Source organism: Oxyura jamaicensis, chromosome 7 (assembly GCF_011077185.1).
Source record: "Oxyura jamaicensis isolate SHBP4307 breed ruddy duck chromosome 7, BPBGC_Ojam_1.0, whole genome shotgun sequence".
NCBI lineage: Eukaryota > Metazoa > Chordata > Aves > Anseriformes > Anatidae > Oxyura > Oxyura jamaicensis.
The window spans coordinates 37,845,352-37,857,497 of NC_048899.1; the positions used below are offsets into that span (position 1 = coordinate 37,845,352).

At 35.7% G+C, this 12,146-nt stretch overlaps 1 protein-coding gene across 1 annotated transcript in view; it reads right to left on the reverse strand.

The window, feature by feature from the left end:
* The window catches only part of NEB (nebulin), a 100,956-nt gene that overhangs the window by 47,960 nt on the left and 40,850 nt on the right, over positions 1-12,146 (reverse strand). Inside the window, 19 exon segments of the mRNA XM_035331802.1 lie at positions 393-497; positions 592-696; positions 1,274-1,378; positions 2,252-2,449; positions 3,188-3,301; positions 3,401-3,508; positions 4,481-4,585; positions 5,289-5,393; positions 5,476-5,580; positions 5,699-6,010; positions 6,943-7,050; positions 7,249-7,350; positions 7,891-7,989; positions 8,250-8,354; positions 8,651-8,962; positions 10,093-10,197; positions 10,701-10,805; positions 11,034-11,237; positions 12,084-12,146. Coding sequence (XP_035187693.1) covers positions 393-497; positions 592-696; positions 1,274-1,378; positions 2,252-2,449; positions 3,188-3,301; positions 3,401-3,508; positions 4,481-4,585; positions 5,289-5,393; positions 5,476-5,580; positions 5,699-6,010; positions 6,943-7,050; positions 7,249-7,350; positions 7,891-7,989; positions 8,250-8,354; positions 8,651-8,962; positions 10,093-10,197; positions 10,701-10,805; positions 11,034-11,237; positions 12,084-12,146 — 2,565 coding nt within the window.

Below are 12,146 nucleotides of genomic sequence, written 5' to 3' on the forward strand. Positions count from 1 at the left end.
AACCTATAGCCCTTCTGTTTTACTTATACATCTTAACTATTACTTAACATGAAATAAACTAGTATGGTAGTTTAATCTTGATAGCAGACATAAAAGTTGACAAAACACTTTCCAGCTAGTCTTGTCCATTGTCATAAAACAACTTTATTTGGTTCAGGAGCAGTTTTCTTCAGGGAATCCATTTATTAATGGAGGTATTTTGACAAAACCTGAACTACAGATAGGAAATATGCCCTCTGCCTGAAATGCAGTTGTCTTCCCCATACTCAGCCAATGCAGAGGGCTTTCACTGACTTTGGAAGCTTATCTTCAACCAGAGTGAACAAGCAAAATAAAACAAAATTCCACAGAGTAGCACCTCAAGAGAAAAAAAAATATGTAGAAACACTTACATTGCTAAAAAGATGTTTCAAATTTTGAACTCTTTCAGAATCCACTGTTTCAGTCACAGTTGTATACTTGTCCTTAGTTTTATGGTAATCTTCTTTGTATTTCACCTACAGAAAGGTAGGAAGATACATTTAGTGAACTTGTTTCAGTTCTCAGAAGGAGCAAGAGGAAAAGCCTCAGCAGACAAAGTGGGAGACTCACATCACTGGCATTTATACCACTTTGCACTGCAGTCACGTAGACTGGTGTATCAGTAACAACACCAAAGTTCTGGAAATTTTCTTTTCCTGCAGCTGTGTATTTTATCTGAGGAAACAGAAAAAAAAAAATAATGTTGAAAATGTCTAAATTCCCTGACAGCCTCCTTTAAAATCAGTTCTGGACAACTGAAACCCAGGATTACAGTCCTATTATAACTGCCTTTAAAAGTGACAAGCCATGTAGAAGAAATACCTCTATATAGAAATACAGCAATTATGAACTAATAATGAAAATTGTGTATCATTGTACAGCACATAGTAGGCTAAGAAAACAATCAGCAAGGCAACAGACTATTCTCCCAGCATAAATACCCTAACTGAGCTGTCTTGTGACAGACCTGTACACAGAAAGGCAAAGTATCTTCTCACTCTTAAAAAAACACAGCTCTGCAGTTCTTCCATTCTCCTAGTTTTCCTGCTCCTTCAATAATAAAAATTATCATGCTTTCACAAACTAAACTGCAAGACTGTGTTATAATAATTAGAAAAAATATTTCTGATTTAGTAGGAATTACTTCATTCTGCTTTGGACTAGGACAGGTGTTAGTCACAGTGAATCATAAATGGAAAAATATATGATATATTATCATATATATTTACTTCTTTGAGGAAAACTTGCTTACTTGGCTCTGGAGGTCATACGATTTTTTAGCATGCAGGATTTGTGGAGTATCCCAGACGTAGCATCCAAGTCCCTTCAGCCAATTTAAGTCATCTTTATACACCACCTACATGGAAAAAAAAAGACACCTAATCAATTAGGAAGAAATCTGCTCTCTGCTTGAATAAAGCATTATTATTTCTTCTCTATATTCAGCGTTTGCCACTTGTACAAAGTTGATGCACGATAATGCAGGCCCATTCGGTAATCATAATCTATTTGGAAGTTTAAATGTGAGCAGACAATACTAGCCCATCTCACGGTTTGCCTGAATGATTTTTACCCACAGCATTTGCAAGGGAAAGTAAGTCAAATTACATCGTACTAATAAGCTAGGCAATTAAAACATCATTAAATTTTATTAGGAAAGTTTTTTGGCCTGAGTTGAGATATTGCTGACTATGTAATATGGAATTCAAGTATTGTGGTTCAGTGTGCCTGTCGCTTAGTCACAGTGTGCCGGACACTGATACAATCCCAAAAGATGAAGCTTTCTGGGAGGCTGGAAAAGCTTCTGGCTGTACGCCGTCCTTCAGTCTGTCCTGGCTCCTGTGCAAATTACATAGTGAGCACTGCAGCGCAGCAACGTTCTGCCTGTACCATGGTACATCCACATACCTTCTCTGCATGTGCCAGAGAGTCAGCTTTCTGCATAATCTCAACCAGTCAAAACGGTAAATTTTGGGAAGGTTTTGCAAATCTTAACTTTTTAAGTTTTTCCAGTTTACAAGTTAGTGATAAGTAACCAGACCATTAAAATGTCCCACAGAAAATTGCAAAAATGCAATCTTTGGTACTATGCCACTAAGCAATCTAAGAACATGGTTATTAATTTCATGTTTAAGTACTATAGAAATATATGAAAGCATTTTATATTGAAGTACCTCAAAAATGACATGAAAGGTTACAAAAATGTCAAACCAAAAAGTGAAATACATACATCACTCAAAATTTCCTGGGCCCTTCTGGCTTGAATGACATCATTTTCTTCAGGTGAACAATTCCACTGATGGAAGTAAGTTCGGTATTCAAGATCGCTGAGGATATACTGGCACTTCTTAGCTAGCACATGATTCATCATGTCACTTGGAATATGGACATTTGCTTTGGTGTCTTCATAATTCTTCCTATATGCCAACTAAAAAGGAAAAGGTGAGAAGAGTGAATACAGTATTTTTCTGTATAATTTTGTATCCAGTAGGCTACAGGTTATAGAATAATCTCAGACATGCTTTCTGGACTTAGTGGCTAAAATCCCATGGGATTCAGTAGGACAAAATCTTAACTTAGATATTAATCACCATTTATTCTGATGAGGTGCTAGAAGGACAAGAACAATCTTCTTCAATTGCAGACTTATCAGTGAGTGTGAAAATTAACAAGACCTCAAGATAAAAAAGTCATACGTTAAAAACATGTTTTTACATCTCCCTATTCAAGACAGAATATTTGGCATTAACTTTATGCCCTGCATGAGATGTTATAAGTACAGTGGTGATAATAATAAAACACCAAAGTACATTTACCTTCCCGGTTCTTAAATTCCTATTTCAATACTTTTTTTTTTTTTTTCCTAAGGCAAAAGTATCCCAAGACATGCAGTATTTCTTGCTGTTCAAGTTCTGATATTGAAATAGAAAAAACTTATTTTTTCCTATTCTAGTACGTCTAATATTTAAACAAATTCCTTCTTAATCTCTTAAAACATTTCAAGTTAAATTATTCACCATATACAAAAGACCATTCAGGAAACATAAGCATATTGAAAATACTATTCCTGATGTTAATAAGTGTGGCACTATTTATGCTTAATATGAGACTTACATTACAATAAGAAAAATTGAAGTTATTACAGCAAGACTAATTCTCTCCTTACCGCGCTCCTTATCTTCTGGAATGCTAGTGAATGAACGACACTGGGGAAATCACCAATCTCCTTCCCAGCCAGGTAATGTCCTTTCAGTTTCTCATATATTTCCTTATATTTAAGCTGCAAAATATTTTTGTAGAAATTTTAGAGTTCATTTAAATGAAATATAGGGAAAAAAAAAAAAAGGAAGGAATAGAATAATGGAATTTTCACACTAACCTCGCTGTTTATGTAGTTTGCATGCTTGGCTCCGACAAGTGGAATGTATTTCTCATCCAAAGAATACCCAATGGGCTTGCTGATTTCCCAAGCATTTTTATAACGTTTCTAGACAAACAAAACACATACAAATTCTGAAAAAAATCCATTATATTTTCCCAGGGACCTGATTCTGCTATTTTTACTAACATGGAATATGACTACTTTTATAGAATAGTTCTTTATTCCATGAATTACCCCAATAAGTAAATGCAGAATGTGTCTTTAGAAGATATAATTGTTGTAAAGCAATCAGTGTTCCATCTCAGAAAAGTACTGGAGCAGAAATTTGAACTGATCTCTGTTTTCTTCATTACATTTGTTTTCTTTAAATGGTGATCTGGCATTCAACATTTCTCATCCAGAAGAGTAATAAAAATATGCAAAATGTAGATGTGAACTCTTGTTTAAAAGTGTAGTATGGAATTGACAGTGATAATTTTATAGATACATATTCAAAATCATAAAAAATCTCCAAGTAATACTCTTTCTTATTTTAAGCGCATTAACTGTGTCAATGCCATTTTTCTAATATACCATATTTTGTTAAATATTAAATAAATTGAGACAAAATTACAAAACCCTAACTCATATGAATTAGTCACTTAAATTTTTCAAAAATAGACATTTCCAATTAAAATTAGTGAGACTACTGAAAACTAACTGCTTGATAATGTAAATCACATGCACTTACCTTCTCATAAAAAGGTAAATGTAAATTTTATGTCTAGTCTAGGAAGATATTATTAAATGGAGTTATAAAAAGTTTTTGTCATACAAATGCAGCTACTACTACTACTACTACTTCCAAACTCCCCATAGCAGCACTTTAAGAACAATTCAGTGAGTAAAGAAATTATCCTTAATCCAATCATCCAAACCAGAAAAAAAAAAAAGATAAACAAAGATTAAGTGACATTCCCAGTGCCACCTACTAGACAAATAACAGAAACAGAAATTCAACAGTATTCTGAACTCTGGTCTATATTCTGTTGTTTTCAAAACTAACTAAACCTTAGTTAGATATTTATCAAATCTTACCTCACTGTACAGTAAGGACATGTCTCTGGCGTGGTTCAGTGCGGGAGTATCATCAGACCCAATGTACTGTCCTTTCTCAAGGTTAAATGTTTCTTTGTATTTTAGCTGCAAAATAAAAGAAATGCGATGTTAATTCCACAGTAGAAATAAATTATACCAACAAGTCCATGTATCAGAAGTAGGCATTTATTTTATTTTACGTTATATCTTCAGCAATGCTGTATAGTACATTCCAACCATTATGGTGCACAGGCAAATGTCATCAGCATGGCACATCACAAAATATGTACAGTATTCTAGTAAAATTAAGCATACTGATCAGCAATTACAGGTTAGTAGCCACACCGGGAACTCCAATAGCATTGTACAACTAGCTGCTGTTCACCAAGAACAGGTCTCAATTTTAAATTACAATAAGGAAAACCTTTATAAACTATAAATAAGGGACAACCTATATTCTTCTACAGAAAAATGTAAAAATATTTTGTATAGCAATATTGTGTTGTTCACTTACACAGATTTTTACTGAACAGCTTATTTAGATTTAGAACCTAGTAGCATGGTTTAGTGGTGGACTTTAGTACTAGGTTAAGTGTTGCATTAAATGATTTTAGCAGTCTTTTCCAAACTGAATGATTCCATGATTCTATGATTTACCCCAAAAAAAGTCTATTAATGATGAATGCATATGCACATGCTCACACATACATACGTACAACTAAACTAAGTACAGTCTAGCAAAAGCAAATAAGTCTCCTACTGATTCTAATAATATAACAGTTTCTATAGGAAAAAAAAAAATACATACATCACTCTGATTGACGGAGTTAATCTTTGCCAAGACAATGTCTGGAGTGTCAACCACACTGGTATAATTGGCAAAGTTATCAAGGGCTTCTTTCGTATATGCTCTCTGCAAAGAGATGAAATATTTTCTTAAACACTGCATGAGGAAGAAGAGCTAACCATATAACTGCTAAAACATTTTATCTTACCTTATTTACCAGTTCTTGTGCATTCTTAACTTTCTTATGTTCTACTGAATCCAGAGGAATCCAACCACAGCCACGGAGCCATTCCAAATCAGATTTATAAATATTCTGCGTTATAAAGAGTTACAAAAAAAGAAAATAAATTATTGAATATGGCCTTATATAATATGGAAAATGCCCTTAGACCAAACAAAGTGGAATATGGTATGCATATAAAATGACTTACATCACTTTGCAGATCATAGGCCTTCCTTGCCTGAATACAGTCATTCTGGTCAGGGTGGCATGTCCATTGATGCAGGTATTGCCGGTAGTCAATATCACTGACCAAGGTCTGACACTCCTTGGCTGCTACAACTGACACCATATCTGGAGGGATGTGTATTTTGGACTTTGTTTTGTGATAATCTGATTTGTACAATCTGTCATTTTGGATCTCGCCGGCATGCTCAAACCACACCAGCTTCGGGTCATCTCTCATACTGGCAACTCCAACATAGTGACCTCTTTGTTTGACATAGTCAGCTTTGTACTTAAGCTGATGGAAGAGGGAAGAAAAATGTAAATATCAATGCTGATTATATCTACTCTTTTTTAACACAAGAACAGCTATGTTTCTGGCAATACAAAGAATAGATGAGACTGTGTTATTAAGACAGGGAGTTCTCAATTGCAGTCGTAGGTTGTCAGTACATGACAAAAATATTATTAAAAAAATATTATAATACATAATTATAATAACAATTATAATTATAAGACAAAAATATTATAATACAAACAGTAATGTTACTTTATATAGGCTTTCCACGTCAAAATATATAATCTTCTACATTAACATACTACCATCCTTCAGTAAGGAGTATTTTCAACACAACACGAAAGCCTTCCTAGAAAGCATTTGCTAAGAAAATGCTTTTAACCTCAGTTTTTTCACATTTTTGTAACGCAGTATTTAAGGCTGTCTGAAGAGTTTGGTCTTTATTTAAGGTATTTACATCAAATTTTTGATAAAATGTGTTTTCAGTAGTTAACTAGCTGTCGTGTAAGTTTCACCGACTATGCGAAAGATTAAAATGCAATGTGCATATCATCTTACAGTTTTTCCAGGAGGAAGCCACCATAATATGCCAAAAAGTGAAATCACAGCTACGTATTACAATCATAATATTTCTTCAATTCTTTAAGATTTATAAAATACAGAAGCCCACATAGTGGATTTTGAAAGGACTGCTTGTGGAGAAGCTAAAGGCGGAAGGGAGAATCTTACCCCTCAGCACTGATACTCATAAAAACCATAATATCAAAAATGTCTGAACTATTTAGAAGACAGTGAATTTCATGGGTCATATAATGTCTACTGTGTGTTATTGCTAATGCAAAGCTTTATATTTCTTTTTTTCAATTTGCAAGTTCTTTAACATTTCTATGGCTCCGGGCACTTGCGATGAAAAATAATAATAATAATATTACCTCACTTTGGACATCAGTTGAGTGTTTGGCATGACAGATCTGCACAGTGTCAGGAGGTAAGAGGTAACCAGTGGCTTTTTCTTTCTCCCAGCTTTCCTTGTATAAGTTCTATGGAAAACAGAAGTGAGAAGGAATATGAAACTACTACAGTCACAGTCAATACTGCATATATGTAACCTATGTTAGAGTGCAAGGGAAATGAATCCTTCCTTGAGGATGTTCTTAACAAGGCAAGTTTTCTAAATTCCTCAGAAGTATTATTAATGTGAGCAGAAACTCTCAGACGATCAAGAAGAGAATACGTACCTGATTAAGAATTCTGGCTGCCTCACGAGCCATATCTAGCTGTGGTGTATCTGTCAGAGTATAATTTGACTTGGCCTCATTCCACTCTTTGTGGTATTTTATCTGGAACAGAGAAAGAAATGAGTGCCTCACAACATCATCACAAAACTGGGAAAGCATTATTTCATTGCATAAAATAATGGTAATTATGTATAAAAATTATTTTTCAAGGCTATTAAAAATGATACATTAAATATACATCCAACTTGATATTTTTTTTAAAAGGAAGCTATACAACAAATTACAAAATTTCTCAGAAAAAAAATGAAAACTTGTTTTAGTGTGGCTGGATGGACAGGGATTGGAAGGGACCTGGACAGATCATCTAGTCCAATCCCACAAGACTGAGACAAGGAACGGACTAGCAGAGCCAGCAGTGTCTTTTTTCATGCCTAGGAATGAAGTTGTGCTGCTTGAGGAGCTTCTTTCCTCTTGAGTGATGGGGATGAATCTTGGTTCATCTTTATGTCATACATTCACAGGATTCCTACAGTTGGATCCAGAATTCTTTTGCTATTTTTAAAATTTATTTTTATAGACAATATACTAGCATGTAGATACACAGACCAGGTTAACAGCCTGACAACTTGCCAGCAAACTTACATCACTAAGAATTTCCCCGCTATTCTTTGCTGTGATATAATCAACTCTGTCCGCCACCGGAGTAAATGGAAGAGTTTCGGCTTTTGTACGGTACTTTCTCTGTACAAGAGAGAAGATGAAAATACAATCAGATCACACTGGAATACTTTACAGTTAACACATCAATTCTGAATATATGGAGAAGAAAACAAAGTTTACGTGGAAAGAAAATTCTCCATATATGATGAATACTCTGGTAATACTCCAGTTGTATTTTCTAGAATAAAAATAAATGAAATACTGATTTATTTAACCATTAAAAATACTTAAAATTACGGATATCCTTGAGAAAATCCTAGTACTGAAAACTATTTTGTTACCTCACTCAAGAGGTCTCCAGCATATTTGACATGATTTATTCCAATTGAATCATTTGGCAACCATCCAATTCCCCGCAGCCATTCTAAATCAGACTTGTAAATTGCCTGGGAAAACAAAATAAGGTCCCTACGGTTAGCCACAGCTCCCTGTACAATCCTGTAACATTTATCAATAATGGTATTTCCACTGGTTAAAAGGAGAGCAGCAATTCAAACATCAGCACTATAGCTAAATTTAGCACACTTCAAACTTGGCAGTATATAACAGCGGCATACACTGTGCATTCTAAATAAATAGCAACACCAAAATTCCCACTGACTTCAGTTAGAGCCGAAGCAGACTAAGAACAGATAATACAGTAATAAGTATAACTTAAGGCTAAGTTTTTGTGTTAACTCACATCACTTTGAAGATCGTAGGCTTTCCTAGCATGTATGACATCATTCTGATCCGGAAGACAGATCCATTGATGCAAGTAATGACGGTAATCAATATCACTGACCAAGGCCTGGCCATGTTTAGCTGACTGGATAGACAGCATATCTACAGGCAGGTGGCACTGTGTCTTCCATTTGGCAAAGTGTTTCTTGTATTCTAGTTCACTCTGCACCTTTCCTATGTCAAGGGCAAACTGCATTCTTGTATCCGCTTTTGCATTTGGAACTCCAACATAATGTCCTTTCTGCTTCTCATGATCCAGTTTGTATTTATACTTGGTAAAGAGCAAAAATCATCATTAGTGACAGTTACAATGAAATAGAATCACAGAGTCATAGAATATCCTGAGTTGGAAAGGACCCACAAGGATCATCAGGTCCAAGTCCTGGCACCATGCAGGACCACCCAAAAATCAAAACGTATTTCTGAGAGCATTATCCAAACACTTCTTGAACTCCAGCAGGCTTGCTGTCATGACCAATTCCCTGGGGAGCCTGTTCCAGTGCCCAAACACTCTCTTTGTGCCAAATTCCTTCCAGACTTGGACCTCTCAAGATTCCCAAGGCCATTGAAAAATGATTGAGAGGGGCCTCGTGATGACATCAGCCAGCTCTCTGAGCACCCTCAGGTGAGTCCCATCAGGCCCCATAGACTTATATGGCATCCAGCTGGAGCAGCAAATCCTGCACATGTTTGGGAGTTTATCATTACCATAGTTATGGTCATCCAACTCAAGGCAACTGGGGTCCCAGATCCCAACATCAGTGTTGAAGACAGACAAAGAAGGCATTAAATGTCTCTGCTTTGTCTATGTCCCTATTTGTGAGGTGACCATCCTCATCAAGTGATGGACCAACATTATCTCTGGTCCTCCTTTTGCTGTTAACATATTTTAAAAAACCCTTTTTATTGTTCCCCACAGTACTGGCTAGCTTCAACTCTAAATGAGCTTTGGAAACACAATTTTTCTCCCTACAACAGTACACAGCATCTCTGTAGTCCTCCCATGTTGCCTGACCTCACTTCCAGCGGCCATACACTTTTCTTTTCTGCCCAAGCTCTACAAGAAGATCCCTGCTCAACCAAGCCAACCTTCTGCCCCACCTTCTTGACATTTTGGAATTGCCTCTTCCTGTGCTCTTAAGTGGTGCTACTTAAAAGGTAACCAGCCACTGATGGACCCCAACACCTTCGAAAGCTTTTCCTCAGGGGACCTTGCACATCCTGAAGTCTGCTCTCACCATATCCAGGGTTGAAATTTTGGTGGCAGTTTTCCTCCTATCACCAAAGATTTTAAACTCTTCTACTTCATGGTCACTGTGGCCAAGATGGCCACCAATCACCACTTCACCCATGAGACCCTTAAAGCATGTGGAAAAACCAGATGCCCCTTTTTGCACTTACATCACTAGCAATTTCTCTAGAAGCTTTGGCTGCCTTGATTGGGATTGCATCTGCTCTCAAATCATAACTCATCTTCAGGTCATCCCAGGCTTCTTTATACAGTTTCTGAAAAGACAGCACAAAGGCACACATACACTATATACTCTGGCATTTGTCATTAGAGAAACACATATTGAACTGTCATTTGCTTGCTGAAGTAGGAGATTTTTTTTCTGTTACCTCTCCTCCTAGCTATAAATACAGCTGTAAGTACTGCCTTTCAGTACATGCCCAGTGCCTCTAACATTGGGTTGCAACTTACACAGCATAGAAGGGTGTTTGTAAAAGTTCAGAAAAAATTTATATGGCTTTGGCTCTCTTCCATTACAACATAGTATTATCTCAATGGTGCATTATATTAATCATTTCTAAATATACAAGCATCTTTTTTAAATTGTCTAAATACTTTCAAATGCTCCATAGAAAGAAGAGAATGTTGAAAGCCCTGTATAAGTTCAGACTTCAAAAATACGTGACTTAATCTTCAACTTTGTAAGTAGCATCTTAGAATGTTAAAATTCACAGCTTACAATTTTATTGAAATGTAGAAAATCAAATAATAAACATACCTGGCTGTAATTAAGAGCATTACTCCTGGCTAGGGTGATCTCAGGTGTGTCTGGCATAATATGGATCATAGTCTTGTCCTTTTCCCAGGCTTCTTTGTATTTTGGCTGTTAAAATAGTTGATTTTAATGATATTTTAAATATGGAATTGCACTTGTCAGTAACATAAAATTCCATAAACCTCTCCTGAATTATCAGCTCTAAAAACAAATGTCTCAAAAAGGATTAGGCAATTTAAAATACCGCTAATCAATTTTACATTTTAGCAGAGAGATTTCACTTTAACTGTTTATAGCTTCAAAACAACGAAAGACTTTAAGAACGTTGTAACATACAATGCTGATTTGTTCGGCATTCGCTTTAGCTAAAACAACATCTGGAGAATCAACAATACTGGTGTACTTCAGGCTTTCAATAGGTGTGCGATACACGTTATCACTCAGGAGATCCTGGGCATTCTTCACTCTCTTAACATCTGGAGAGTCATTAGGCAACCAGCCAATTCCACGGAGCCATTCTAGGTCTGACTTATAAACAACCTGTGCCAGAGATCAAATAAAACATTGTTTTTAAAACGACTGTCTTCATTACCTTGAACTATACAAAGCAGTGTATGTTTTAGAAAATGCCCAATCAGCTAGACCTAGATTAATCCTTTTTCTACATGAGAGATATTCAGTATCGTAAGTAAGCTTGGGAAGCAAATTTTTAAAAGTTCTTAAGCAGCTTGGTCTAAACCTTATGAAATTAAACAGAGGAGAAACAACTCAAAGAATGTTAGTTATGGATAATAAAAGGAGTATTAAGAATAAACCTGTTCTCTCCAAAATATTTATTCCTCCAGGAAATTTGACTAAAAGGACATCAAAAAAAAAAAAAGGTATGAAGATACTGGGAAGTAGTGCTAACCAAACCAACCTAACTCCTGAAATGATATCAGGCAACATTGTTTAGATTTTAAATGAGCAAATCCTTACACAAGAACATGAATCTCACCTCTGAAGCTCAAATGAAATAGAGGAAGAGTGTCTGTTCATTGATAAGCTGTAGAGCCAAGCAGAAAATCAGCTGCACTGACTCCAAATGCTTTTAAATCAGCTATTAAAACATCTTGGCTGCTGTCCTACATAGTTTTCATGTTAGTAAATTAATTTCTCAGTACATTCGGGTGAACATAAGTAATTGAAGCCTTCTGATTACAAAGTACCAAACATTTATCTCATAAGATCTCAAAGAAAGACAAATGCTTCATAGCTGTAAAATGAAAAACCAGAGAAAGAAGTCTAAAGATAAAACCTTTCTGACTGGGTAATATCATGCAATTAAAATACTTAAATATATTAAATAAAAACAGTGGTATCTAACACGTCTTTGCAAATACGCACATCACTCTGCAGGTCATAGGCTTTCCTGGCGTGGATCACGTCGTTCTGGTCAGGCAGACAGGT